The sequence below is a fragment of the Balearica regulorum genome, chromosome 1 (assembly GCF_011004875.1).
Source record: "Balearica regulorum gibbericeps isolate bBalReg1 chromosome 1, bBalReg1.pri, whole genome shotgun sequence".
NCBI classification, from domain to species: Eukaryota; Metazoa; Chordata; class Aves; order Gruiformes; family Gruidae; genus Balearica; species Balearica regulorum.
The window spans coordinates 219116440-219130674 of NC_046184.1; the positions used below are offsets into that span (position 1 = coordinate 219116440).

Genomic DNA, 14235 nt, shown 5'->3' on the forward strand with positions numbered 1-14235 from the left:
TAAAGTAGCACTGAGAAACAGTGGAGGGCAGAGGAACCCCAATAACCTGGTCAGGGAAGGGGACGCCCTTCCCCAGCTCTGCCCAGGCTGTCACTGGCTCGTGATCAGCCCCATGGTCTGCGGGCGGCACCCATCAGAATGAGTGGATGGGAGCTGCTCTCCCAGTCCTGCCACAGACTGATGGGGCACTGCCTAGGAGTATGGGACATTATACAAGAGGCAAAATGCAGAGCATTTTAGGATTGTGCAAGACTTACTATGGGATGTTTAGCAGAGGAACTAGAAGGTGAGGAAAGAAGGATCAATGTAGTTTGGGGAAGAACAAAAAATGGGAAAACGGGAAAAAGGGATGAAAGTGGCTGGTCGTATGTAAATGGGTTGATGGTCAGTACATCTGTCTGGCCATGTCCTGTGTCCGATGACTGCACAGCCTGTCCTGTCATCTTAAACTCAATTTCTAACTGTTTTCCTGGGCCAGAGGGACTCTATTCTGTGTGCATGTGTGTCAGATGTGTATGGAGTGAGATCACAGGACAGAGGGCCAGAGTGAGAGAGAGTGTGGGGGTGTGGGAGGGGGTGTGTGTAGGGGGATGTGTGGGTGGGTGGGGGGTGTGTTGCATAGGGAGGTGGGGGGGGGGGGCTTGTGGGGGGTGGGGGGGTGTGGAGGGGGTGGCGGTGTGTGTGGGGTGGGGATGTGAGGGTGTGGGTGTGGGGGGGGGGATCGGGGTGGGGGGACCACAGGGGAGAAAGCTGCCACAGGGATCAGGGGAGTCCTGGCCAACTCCCAGAGAGACCATAAGGTCTGGAGATGAACTGTGAACGACTTGCGTGTCTCCATGTGTCTGTGTATGGTAGGCAACAGGCAATGAGGAGATCCAAAGGCAAGCTACTGGGTAGACTGATTTTCTAAGCCCACTTACCACAGGGATGCACACTGTGTGTGTGTGTCTGTGTGTGCTGGTGTCTGTAATGAGGGGTCTGTAGCAGCTGGAATGGGGCTGTGGCTTCAGGGACTCGTATGTCTAGGTGTCAGCAACTGGGGAGACTGGGAATCTGGGGACTCTGTGTCTAAGCCCAGCTACTGGAGAGCTCCACATTGTACATGTATAGTCCCACCAACAGACCTTCATCAGCCAGCGAGGGGAGCAGGATGAGGCTGTTGGTGCTGTTTGTGCCTGTCTGTGTTGCTCTGTATGGCCAGCTGCGTGCACACATGTCGTAGACGTCTCTTGTACGCCTGTGTTTTGTGTGTATGCCTGTCGGGAAGCCGCGCTCAACCTCACTACTGGTTAGACCTGGGGCCATTGCACTGTGGCAGCCTCATGTGCCGGATTCAGCAGCCTCTCACAGAAGGGACTTGTATGATGTAGTCATGCACGCGGGTGTCGGTGGCCTGGTCAGGGCAACAGCCAAGCCAAGGCCGTGTGTGTAGCGATGCCGGGATGCGCGCAGCCGCACCATGCACCACCGGAGGAGTCAGGGGCACCCAGGCCAAGCCCACAGTGCTGTGCTCAGGTGAAAGACCTGCACCTTATAAACTGGCCTGACTTATTGCTAAGGCTAGGAGGCACGCAGCTGTGGCCAGGCAGCAGGGCTGCTGGAGCTGGCATGTCTGCCCCAGGGGCCAGAAGCAGCCACAGCACAGCCCACATGCCCCAGCTAGTCCCAGCTCACCAACCCAAGGAGCTGCCCAGAGCGAAGCACAGGGTACAGGTCCTACCCGCTGCCCATCTCCCGCCTGCCAGCCCTGCTGGTCCTTCTTTCCAGCACCCGACAGGGCCATGGTGCCAGCACAATGCGAGCCCAGAGCAGCAGTGATGATGTCCATCTCTGTACAAACAAGTGTGGTTTATTAAGGCATTTCTTTGAGAGGTTGGCACTTGGGTCCAGGCTGTGCTGGAATGGCCCAGTGTGCAGGCCGATGAGCAGCGCCCAATACATGCAGCTCAGCGAGACACGATACAAAAGGTACAAACAAGTAGAAAACAGGAATCATAGTACAATGTGTAAAAATAAATAACTGGAGGCTCGGCTCCTGGTTGGGCTCAGCAGCCCATGGCTGTGCCCCCCCCCCCCCCCCCCCCCACCAGACCAAAGCGGGGCTGCCATGTGTCTGACCCTTCTAAGTGGCGTGCAGGACAGTGACCCGTCCGTGTCCCCTGTCCCAAATATGCAAGGGGGAGCAGGGCTGCTTGGCCACCCTGGCCTCACAGGGCTCAGGGAGCACACGGCACCCTCAGTGTGCTCCCCATGGTGCCCATGAGCAGGACAGCCCGGCCAGGAGAGGAGGGACGATGGGTGCCCGCCCCAAGAGCCCCCATGGGCTGTCCCTGTGCTAAGTGAGGCAGAACCCATTCTCCTCCACCATCACTGCTGCAGATCCCTGTCCTGTGTCACTGCTCTGTGCCCAGGACAACTCCCAGGGCTGCTGGCACCAGGGACCCACTCACACGTGCATCGTGGGGACCAGGGTGCAGCACTGCACCTGCAGTGTGGGGACACCCACAGTGCAGGCTGGGCTGGGACCCGTGGCACAAAGGGGGAGGTTTAGGGCTGAGGCAATGACAGAGATCAGGCTGCAGTCACAGATGGTTCTTAGAGGGAAATGGGGAGGGAGTGGGCAAAAGTGATGGGTTTTGGCTACTGTGATAAAACATTTGGGGCTGGGATCACAGCCACGGTGCTGACATGCTTCGGGCTGAGGCTACAGAGCGGATCTAGGAAAAGTGTGATAGGCAAGAAATTTCCCCTGACCCCCTTCTCAGATGGCTGGGTGTCCGCCCTGACACCACAAACATGCTTGTGCCCAGGGTGACTATGCATTTGGGGCTGCCGTGGTGCCCCACATGCCCTGATCCTGGCCCCTGCCCTGCACCCCTATCTGTGTGTGGGTCACAGTGACTGTGAGCACCCAGGGCCACAGAGGCAGACCTTAGGACTGCACTCCCAGGGCACAGGGCCATGCGATGCATGCCTGCTCCACTATGACTAGCCATGGGCTGCAGGGTGAGCGCTGGGTGGGGGCTGGACCCCAGTGTGAGCGTGACACCAGCTGCAAGGCTGGCTGTGTGAGTGGTACTGGAGTGAGGATGGGGACCAGCCCCATTGAAGCGTGGCCCTATCCCATGCTCACAATATGGCATGAAGAAGTGGTGCAGAGCAGCCCCTGCACACATTTTTGGAGGTGTTCCTGGTGGCCCCACTGCCCTGGTGAGCATGTCATGTTGCAGGGCCATGGGGGAGGCCAGCTGCCCAGTGTTGCACCCTGTGGCTGTAACATGCTGGTTGCCACCATGCCAGCTTCTGGCCACATGGCTTTTTGGGGTACCCCCTCCCACCTGCTCTCCCGCAGCTGCAGGCTGGACACCAGGCCTGGGGCAGATGGAGTGGGAGGAGGTCACCGGCTTGTGTTGCTGAGTGGCCACATCGCTGCCTTTCCTGGGGCCAGGCTGTCTCGGGGTCAGTTCTGCTGCAGCTCTCACACTGCTGCTCCTGTCAGCCCCACCTCCGCACAGCCTGCCTGGTGCCTGGGCAGTGTCTGTGTCCAGTGCCCCAGCCAGCCTGCAGCCCAGAGGTACCTGGCCCTGGGAGCAGCTCCTCCAGGAACGGGGCTCCCATGCTGAGCAGGGCACCCGCTTCCCAGCCCAGGGCCCGAGGAACAGGGCTCTCCAGCAGCTCTGGGAAGGAGATCCCTTAAAAGGGCCACATGCAGTGGTGGGAAGTGGAGGGGCTTGAGACACCCCAAAGGATTCCCTTTCCCCCCAGCACCCATGGACTGGTAAGCAGAAAGTGGGCATTGCCTGCTCTTCCCACTCCAGCCTGGCCTGGGACGGGTGTCTCCTCACTATCAGGAAGTAGGTTCAGCCATCCCCAATCCCGCAGGTAGCATGGACAGACTGTCAGGCTGCTGTGGCTGTGCCTGCTGAGCAGTGCACCCATGCCCTGGGAGCATTCCTCCCCAGCTCCTGCAGGGAAGAGGCCATCAGGGATGGCTCAGCATCCTGCTGCGCCCAGGCTGCTGCATGTCTTGGGTAAGTGGCTGGGGATGGGCAGGGTCTGCAGTCTGCAGTACCCCGGCCCAGCAGGGCAGGCACCGCCCATCTGCTCGCAGCGTCTCTCAGAGCACAGAGTACCATGAAGCACCATCCTGCCAGGCGCTGATCCGAGACACCATGAGCAGTACAAGGAACCATCACCCTGGGGTGCTGGCACTAGGATCAGCAGTCCATAGGGCGTCAAAACCAGCACTGAATCTGCCAGACCACAGGGAGTGACAGGAGCCAGCAGCCCCAAAGGACACAGGAACCCACAGCCCATGGAGGCCCCGAGCCAGGCAAGGTGCTGGGAGAGCAGGATTAGCACCTATGCAGAGCAGCTCTGTGCTTGGCCCCGTTCCTGACCCCATGGCTGCAGGGTGGGGTGGAGGAGTCCACGGGCCCAGGTCTAAATCCTGAGCTCGGCCTCCTCGGGGGGCTCCAGCGAGTGCTCGGCACTGATGGCAGAGGCAGAAGGCCCCTGTGAGATGCCAAAGGGTGAGACCACGGGGGAGCGGGCGGCCAGAGGGGACAGCGAAGGGGAGAAGCTGGGCGACATGGCAGAGGACGAGATGGAGCCCTCATGGCTGATGGGTGAGCGGCGCAGGGAGGATGGGTGCGGGAAGGTCCTGCTTGCCGGCGGCTTGGGAGGCACAGACTTGGCACCTGGGTGGGCCACTGAGGTGATGAGGGGTGGGGGGTCAATGCGGGGCTTGGGCTCTGCCTTGGGCTTGGTTGGGAAGGGCTTGCGTAGGGAGCTCTCATCCTTGAGGCGAGCAATCTCTGTGAAGACGCTGGCCAGTGGCTGGAACTGGGGGCACCAGTTCAGCAGGTAATCCCAGTTGTAGCTGCCGCGGAGCTCCTCATCACTGGCGACGATGGCGGTGAGCGAGCCCTCCACAGAGGGCTTGCCATCCTCTGGGAAGGCATAGTCCTGGGGCTGGGAGGAGACGCTGAGGCCGCAGCGCACACCAAGGAAGGCGCTGCCTCCCCCATCCTCGCGGTACAGCTGTGGGGGCGGCCCTGGCAGCAGCAGCCCAGAGCCCTTCTTGCTCTTGAACCACTGGGTGCTCTCCAGGGCGGCTGGCTCGCAGGAGATGTCGGAGAGCTGGTCAGCGTCTTGCTGGATGCCAGAGTCAGGGCCACGGGCAGAGATGTGCTCCTGCATGGAGGCTGTGATGCTGGCCACACGCGGGTACTCGTTTATCATCCGGATCTCATCATCCTCAGCGGCTTCGGCAGAGCCTCGGCCGCTGGAGTGTGAGGGGTCCAGCGAGCCACCGCGCGTGTAGGGCCCTGCCGGCTCGCCCCCATACCCCGGCAGGGCCTGGTGGTAAATGTGCTCGCCCCCAGGAAGCGCCGGTTCCTCGCGGCCAAGCTTCTGCAGGGAACCGCTCTGCACGCGGCCCAGTGGCCCATCCCCCTCTGGCTTCTCGCGGCCCCGGCGGTGATGAGAGCGGATCAGTGCCAGCACAATGGCCACCGCGGCCAGCACCACCACAACCCCCAGCGAGGCAGCCACGGCCACCAGCAGCAGGTTGAGGTCTGGAGCCAGACCGAAGGAGGTGTGTGTGACGTCAACGGTGACCTGTGCAGAGGCCGAGCGGGAGGCGGGCAGGGGGCTGCGCGCCTGCACCTCCAGGCTCAACTCGCGTGGCTCCCTCTTGGCATGCCCGGCCCCAGCCTGGGGCTGGCTGTCCACACGCAGGTAGATAGTGCCAGTGGTTTGGTTGATGGCAAAGTATGGTGAGGGCTTTGCCAGGGAGTACAGTACAACGCCGTCAGCCCCCTCATCCTCATCTGTTGCCAGCACCCGCCCAATGCTCTGCCCTTTGCGGGCCCCCTCAGGGACCTCAAAGTTGAAGGAGGGGCTGAGGAAGATGGGATCATATTCATCTTCCCCTGTCACCAGCACCCGCACGGTCACTGTGGCAGAGGCATTGCCAGCATCAGTGGCCCTGACAAGGAGCTGGAAGGCTTTGGCTCGTTCATAGTCAAAGGTAAGTCGGGAGCGCAGCTCCCCAGAGCTGCTGTTGACGGCAAAGGCATCTCGGCCTTCCACCATGCCGGGCTCCCCCACCGGCTGCTCCAGCACTGTGTACCGCAGTTCCCCAAAGACACCAGTGTCTGCATCAACGGCATGCAATGTGGTGACCAGTGTGCCAGGAGGCAGGTTCTCCCGCATGCTGGCACTCAGCACCTCCACTGGGAAGTACGGCTTGTTATCGTTGACATCCTTCACCTCGATGGCTACAGGTACCAGCGCAAAGTGCCCACCCGGCACGTCCATGGCCTGCACTACGAGTGCATGCAGTGCCTGGGCTTCCCGGTCCAGGGGCCGTGCAAGGCACAGGGCCCCCGTGCTCTCATGAAGCTGGAAGAGCCCATGCTGGTCACCTGAGCTGATGGTGTAGTGAACATGGCCATGGGGCCCTGAGTCAGCATCATGGGCCACCACGCGCAGCAGCTCTGTGCCGGGGGGTGCGCTCTCACTCACCGCTGTGCGGTACTCAGCTCGGGTGAACACAGGTGGGTTGTCGTTGACATCGCGCACGGTGATGAGCACAGGCACTGTGGCGCTGCGCTGCGGCAGGCCTCGGTCTGAAGCTGCCACAGTGAGGTTGTAGACTGGGATGGCCTCAAAGTCCAAGGGCTCCACAAGCACCAAGGCACCTTGCATGCGGAGATGTCCCCCTGCCCAGGCCACCCGGCTCTCCACTTGGAAGGCATTGCCTCCATTGCCACTGACAATGGTGTAGTCGAAGCCAGCATTCTCCCGGGAGAGGTCAGCATCACCTGCCTCTAGGGTCAGCACGGTGGTTCCTGGGCGCAGGTCCTCGGGGACACTGGCATTGTAGCGTGGCACCTGGAAGCTGGGGCTGTGGTCATTCACATCCAGCACCTGGAGCTGCACTGTGGCCCAGGATGAGAGACTGGGTGAGCCATGGTCGCGGGCCTCCACCACCAGGTCCAGGGTGGGCTGGCTGGCATCGAATTCCACCCGACGGATGGTGAAGAGGGTCCCTGTGAGGGCACAAAGCCAGAGTCAGCATGGGGGCCAACAGGGAGCTGGGAAGGGTCTTAGGGTTATTTATTGGCTGGAGAAATAGGCATCTGGGATGCTGCAGTGGGAACGCTTGATGGCCACACCACCATGTCTGCCTCACTAGCCACCCCAGACAGCGACCTGGTGAGGGGCTGAGCCTGGGCCAGCATGGGGACACCTCCCTCTGCAGGCACTGTCAGAGCAACCCACAATATGGGCCCCACACAGCCATCAGCCCCACACACCATTGCTGGGGTCGATGGCGATGTCAAGGCTGGGCACGGCCAGGTGGAACGTGACATCCCCGTTGCTCCCCGAGTCTGGGTCGGTTGCGCTCACAGTGAGAATGATGCTGCCTGCAGGTGTGTGCTCCGGCAACGTCACCTGGAAGAGGAGGAAGCCCCAGTCAGCACCAGGTCCCCCATGCGGGCGCCTGTTCCCCCTTGCCTGGAGCCACTCAGCAGAGCTGGGAGAAGGTCTGGGGCTGGCCAGGGCAGCGATAGCCAATGCGGCCCGGCTCATTGCTGGCCGGGGCCTTCCCCACCCCTGCACCAGGGCCATGGCTGGCACACTGAGGGGGCCTGTCCCATGTGCACAGCACCTAGCCTTGCTAGTGTGACTCCCAACCAGCTTCAGCATCCAGTTCCGGATCCTTTTCTCTACTTTGCTGTTCTGAAGAACTATTTAATAACTGATATTTTCTCAACAAAAGGTATTTTACGCAAATCAGAACAGCTCGTCTTGTGCCAAACAACACATACAGACACTTAGATTGGTCTGTGCTCTCACAACTTTCAAGCATTTCTGCGACTTCCCAGCTACTTGCATGTCTGCTCCAGAGATGCAGCACATTGCACGAGTCAGCTTTCATCCAGTGATCTGCCTATGGGGCTCCAGGCCAGATCTCGCCAGAAACACTTGTCCGGCTTGTGACCCATCTCCCACCACTTCTGGCCTTCCCACTGTTCCCGCTCATTCCATCAAGTACCATCTGCATGCAGCTGTGCAGGCCCGCAGCTCCTGATCCCAGTGCTACCTGCCTGGTTTCAGCCTCCTGTCCACACCAGACAGCACAAGGGGTGTCAGGATGTGGATGGGAGCCCAGGAAGAGAGAGGCCAAGACAAGCTCAGACCCATCCTCAAGGGGATCTCTGTGCCTCGTAAGGCCAGGTGAGCCAGGCAGCGGCAGCAGCAGCAGAGGGGCTCACGCAGGAGACCCACGCTGCCTGTCACACCTGTGTGCACAGTACCTGATAGAAGCCCTGGCTGAAAGTTGGTGCGTTGTCGTTCACATCCTCCACGATGACGGTGAGGTTGGCCTCGGTTTCATGGCGTGTGTCAGAGGCACGCAGGGTGACGGTGTAGTGGCTGCGCTGCTCGTAGTCCAGTGGCCCTGTCAGGGCAATGCGTCCCCCATACCGCAGCACACTGAACGTGCCCATGGCATCACCATCCAGCATGAGGGTGTAGGAGAGCGTGGGACCTGAGTCCACATCATTCCCGGTCAGCTGGGCTATCTGGGTGCCCAGCAGCGTGTCTGTGGAAAGGCAAGGCATGAGCAAGCAGCCCCATCTCCTTGGAGAAGACCTGGCTCATGTGGTGGGAAACCAGCTCAGACCAGAGCCTGAGCATCAGGGACAAAGGGAAGGTGCTAGAGGTGAAGGGGAAGGTCTTGGGAGCTAGGCAGGGCAGGTCAAGGCTGGCACAGGGCACACAGGCTGAGGACAGAGAGCAGGCAGGGCAGGTGTGTGCAGCCAGAGACCCTGCAGTGCAAGCAGGGGCCAGGGATCAGTTGGGAATTCAGCTGGTTCCCTCAGGACACAGCTGCAACACAGTGGCTGTACAACCCTCAGCCTATCACAGATGGGGCAGTGCTGAAGAGCTCAGGGGGAGCTCAGCCCATGGGTCAGCACAAGCTAGCCCTTGGCAAGGGGATGGACAGGCCTCTCCGGGGGCTTCTTCCCGACCCACAGGTGTCTATTGCGCCTCAGCTGTTGCCATCGGTGACACATTACCTCATGGAGCTGAGTTGCACTTACTCTCTGGGACCCGCACCTCCCAGGGAAACGGGATGGTGGGGCTATTGTCATTGATGTCCATCACCACAACGGTCAGCGTGGCAGAGCCCACAAGAGGCGGCGTCCCTCTGTCCATTGCCGTTACCACCAAACTGTGGGCAAGCACAAGGGCACAGCACAAGGTTCAAAGATGTGGCCATATGTGTGAGGTAGCAATGCATGCATGCACAGCATGTTGGGGGGCTACCGCATGTGTGCACCAGGTTGGAGTGTGTTCATGCAGTAGTGGAGCTGTGCGCAGCATCTGGAGTGTCTGGGGCAACGGATATATGCAGAGCATCTGGAGTGCATGTGTGGGGCAGTGGATGTGTGTACACTGAGAGTATGGTGGGGCAGGGCAGCAGATGGATGCACATCTGAGGTGCGTGTTTGGAGGGCAGTGGGTTTGTGTCCAGCATATGATCAGGCAGTGAAAGTGGTACAAATGTTTGGAGCATGTGGTGGGCAGTGGATTCATGCACTAGGACAAAAGACGCATGCCCAGTTGGCAGCTTTTGCAAGGGGACATAGCGGATGCACCCACAGCATTTTCAGTCTGTGTGCAAGGGGCAGGTGTCTGGAACATGTGTGGGAGATGATGCAGGCAGAGTGTGTTGTGGGGTGCAAGGAGACAGGCATCTGGAGCATATCTGGGTGTTGGGGAATGCGTGGAGCCTCTTTGTGGAATGGTGATCGGTATGTGAACGGAATGAATGCCCTAGGCCTCCCCATGCCTGGGAAGATGAGAGAGAGACATGTAGCCATTGGAGCATGCATACAGAGGAGAGAACATAGCCTGGGTGGGGTGGCAGAAGTTGTTCCTTGCATCTGAACCATGCATGTCTAAAAGGGCAGGGGAAGACTTAAATTCGTTCTGTGTAGTGTTTGCCATTATCTTATATACACATGGCTAGACTGGCTGGACGATGTCTAGAGTGCGTGCACACAGTGAGGGGCCCAGAGGACCTCAGCTGAATGCAGGAGGACTTGCAAGAGGGTTCAGGGCAGTGTGTAATGCCTGGAGCATGTGTGGCAGGGCAAAAGGGTGCAATGCATGGGCGTGGGAAGAGACTGAGCATATGTAGGCTGGATTAAGCAAGCAGGAAAGGGAATGGATGCAGCCACTGAAAAGAGTCTACTGGCCCCCTCACAATCTTCTCACATTTGCAAAGACCAGGCTGAACAGAGCATTGGCTCATCTCGTGGCCATCTGTTGTGCCTTCAACACCATTTGCTCCCCCTGTTAACACTAAGCCTAAGTTCCTGCTGTTTAGCAAAAACATTTTACAGACAGAGCTGAGACAGCTTTGGGTAGCACCAAGTAGCAGAGTATCCTCCACAGCCTTGGGGATGCTGCTCCACAGCTATGTCCTCCTCATACCTGTGGCACAAGCTAGTCTCGCTCCACTCACCGGGTCTGGGACCAGATCTCCCTGTCCAGGATGGCAGCAGTAGTGATAGTGCCAGTCTGAGGATCGATGTGGTACAAGCCTGTCATTGGCAGGGACTGGTTGATGGCATAAGTCACCTGCCCATTCGCTCCCTGATCGAGATCATCTGCCAGGACCTGCAAAGCCACATAAGAGATTCAGTAGTGCAGTTGTGGAGTGCTGCAAACCACAGCCCTCCAAAGCTAGACCTATCCATAGGTGCCAGCCCCAGGCCCATGGCACAGCCCCCCACCCCCTCACCCTGGCAGAGAGGCAGGCCAGGGGCCCAGATGTCCCTGCCTGTGCCCCCACTGATACCTGGATGACCGGTGAGTCGTAGCTCTGTGACTCCCAGATGAATGCCACGTAGTTCTGCAGCTGGAAGCGTGGCAAGTTGTCGTTCACATCTTGCAGGTTAAGGTTTATGGCCATAAAGCCAAAGGAAGCTGCTGTCTCTGCCTGGACCACAAGGCGCAGGCGGGGGCTGGCCTCAAAATCCAGGCTGCTGGAGTCCTGAACTGAGATGGCACCTGGGAGCAGAGAAACAGCAGGATGGGGTGGTTGAAGAGGGGGTGAGTGATGCACCTGCACATCCGTCCCTCATCTTCTCTTTTGTTCCCTTGCACTCAGTCCAGCCCTCTGCTCGTCCATCCATTCTCAGAGAGACAGAACAAACACACTGAGCTCTTCTGAGTCCTCTGCAAACTGACAGCCTTCTCATCAGTCCCAGTCAGCCGCCCTGGGTGATAAATCCTGCACCCTGCTCAGGACAGACAGCTTCTGCTTACATTAAAGCATGCAATAGTCCTCCACTATGGAGACAGCATCTGAGGTATGGCCAGTTTAAAAACAAACTGCTCTGTGTCAAGACCCATACTGCTACACAAGCTCATCAAGCTCCAAGCCAAAGTCACTTAACTGCAGCTATTAGTCTAGGTCAAATCCTTACGAAGACACTGTAGCAGCTGCCAGTTGTCCTGCTAGGGGTCTGAGGACAGACATCCATTCTTATCCTCCTGAGCCACTGTGCACCTGGGTTTTCATAATGACAAGGTATTGCTCTCCCACCCAAGAAGGTGGAGGGCATCCAAAAAGATATGCTAAAATGACTGGCAGCATTCCTACAGGCATGCATTGAAATGTAATGAGGAGGAACTGTGCTCCTGCGGCTGAATTCCTGCCTTGGGGAGTCCTGCAGAGCCTCACACTCTCTGCAGCCTGTTTCAGCATCTACGTGCAACCTCCATGTGAATTGGTCAGGCAATAGGGATGCAGTATGAGGCATCTAGAACAGCTATGTGGCCTTGGACAAGCTTAGCGTCTGCCTAAGAGCTCTGCTGCTAGCTTTGCATGATAACACAAGTTCCAATGCACACAGATTACAGCTACCAGCATGGCGCCCTGGTATGAACGGCTGCATCCTCACTTCCTGCAACCCAAGGGCAGGGAGCAGGCTGTGCTCCCTTGCCCCTCTTGCACCATGTGGTTGCCAAAGCAGGCCCTGCCGCCGGGGCTGGCTTGAGCCAGACAAAATACAAGGAAAGCAGTAAGCAGCAGTCCACTTTCTGAAGGGTTGTTCCTGCCTGGGACAGAAGCAGCAGAGCCTGAAGTGCCACAGTATGGGGCTAAGGATGGTCCTATGACATTGTCTGCTCTGGTCTTGTCCACAGCAGGCACTTTAGTGTGCTCTCCAATGCAAAACTCTCATACAGCTCCTGTGGACATCACCTCTGGTCCTCCCTGGAGAGCTGGTGCCCATGCACTGGCCCGTTGTCACAGCAGAGCTAACACTGCTCAGTAGCTGGCACAGGGCAGGAGAGCAGCACTGTGCCAGTCCTCCCTGGCCTCCCTCACTGTGGTGCTCCAGCACTCCATATCTGGTTCCAGCATGCAGCCCCTTGCTCTGGGAGAAAGCAGCACAGCATCTCACAGACCGACAAACAGGACTCAAGGAGGGACATGTTTTAAGGGAAAAATCCTGCGTTTTGGGCACTTTGCCCGAGGGAAACGTTTCCTCATTGAGACAAAGAGGTATTGCTACAGCAACCAAGGTGCAACCTAGAGCGCAACCAGGACATGTCCAGGGTGTTCTGAGAACCACTGGTACACACGGCTCGAGCAAAGACAAGATGAAGGGATGCAAAGGAACAGGGATGACAGTGGGAAATGTGATTCTGTGACACCATCAGGCCTTGCCGCAGCCTCCCATACTGGGGAGCATGGTCCCTGTATGCAAGGTCTGGCTGAAGACCTGGGTGGAAAAGCAAGGGGGAGAAGGGTTCTGTGAGGTCTGTTCCAGCTGTGTTGTCACAGAATCACAGAATGGTTTGGGTTGGAAGGGACCTCAAAGATCATCTAGTTCCAACCCCCCTGCCATGGGCAGGGACACCCTCCACTAGCCCAGGTCGCCCCAAGCCCCATCCAACCTGGCCTTGAACACTGCCAGGGAGGAGACATCCACAGCTTCTCCGGGCAATCGGTTCCAGTGCCTCACGACCCTCACAGTGAAGAATTTTTTCCTTATATCTAATCTAAATCTACTATCTTTTAGTTTAAAGCCATTACCCCTTGTCCTCTCACTACACTCCCTGATAAAGAGTCCCTCTCCAGCTTTCTTGTAGGTCTCCTTAGGTACTGGAAGGTGCTATAAGGTCTCCCCGCAGCCTTCTCTTCTCCAGGCTGAGCAACCCCAACTCTCTTGGCCTGTCTTCATAGGAGAGGTGCTTGATTGATACTGGGAGTTGTGATATCCCAGTCTCTTCCAAACTACAGGGCAAGCATCAACCTCACAGCAAGGCACCCCTCACTCTACCCTCAGCCAGGCTTTCCTTGATGCCAAGGGATGTGCGGCCCTTCAAAGGCTGCCCTTTGAGGCATGTGGTGCAAACAATGCCAGCTTGCCCAGTGCCACTGAGCAGCACCCTGCAACCTGCCTCACTGCTATGCCTGGGTTATCAGTCACGCACAAGCACCACTGATATGTTCAGCACCTGCTGACTGCTCAGGGAACAGTCTGGTGCAGAGGGAGGGCTGCCTTAGAATGCCCTCTGGACAGTGAGTGGTTCCCCATTTATTATCTTCTTCGGGACTGCACAGAGTCAGCCATGAAACCACAGCAGTGCTGCAGTCACAGCAGCCTCATGCACACCAGAGAAAAAAGCTTGGCAGTCTAGGTGCCAGGCTCTGAGGTCCCAACATAGGATGTGTCATTTGGCTGAATTTGCCATCTAAGGCAGGGGCTGCACGCAGATTGCATCTTAGTAATGGTCCTGACCTCTGCTGACTCCTGAACTGGGCCTAGGAGACTTTTGGGAAAGGTCCAGTTAGGAGGGACCAAAATTGTGCTGGGAGCTATGCTAACAGCCTCTGGACAATGACAGGTTAGTGTCCATGTCCAAATACTAACACTATTTAATATACTGGTATAGAGGTGTGGACTGTGTTCCTGTTCCTTTGGGGGGGGTGCTGAGCCTTGTGATAGCAGGCATTGGCAGAGCACAGGTGGCCTCCCACTTGCTGCTTCCCCAGGTGGTCTTGGTGCTGTACCTGAACTGGGCTGGATAAGGAATGCATTCTTCTCGTTGCCACTGACGATGCTGTATGTGATGCGCCCAGAAGAGCCCCCTGTGTGCATAGCTTGGATGCTTGCCACAGCAGTGCCTGGAAGA

General features: G+C 58.1%; 1 protein-coding gene across 4 annotated transcripts in view; it reads right to left on the minus strand.

The window, feature by feature from the left end:
• Nucleotides 1-1826: 1826 nt before the first annotated feature.
• DCHS1 (dachsous cadherin-related 1) overlaps nucleotides 1827-14235 on the minus strand; it is an 85588-nt gene continuing 73179 nt past the window's right edge. For all 4 annotated transcript variants that reach the window (XM_075742789.1, XM_075742791.1, XM_075742788.1 and 1 more), the window contains 7 exons: nucleotides 14114-14227; nucleotides 10886-11097; nucleotides 10550-10704; nucleotides 9120-9250; nucleotides 8331-8617; nucleotides 7326-7464; nucleotides 1827-7058 (listed from right to left, as the gene is read on the minus strand). In XM_075742789.1, the coding sequence (XP_075598904.1) occupies nucleotides 4444-7058; nucleotides 7326-7464; nucleotides 8331-8617; nucleotides 9120-9250; nucleotides 10550-10704; nucleotides 10886-11097; nucleotides 14114-14227 (3653 nt within the window). In that variant the 3' untranslated portion in view covers nucleotides 1827-4443. The remainder of the gene's footprint in view (nucleotides 7059-7325; nucleotides 7465-8330; nucleotides 8618-9119; nucleotides 9251-10549; nucleotides 10705-10885; nucleotides 11098-14113; nucleotides 14228-14235) is intronic.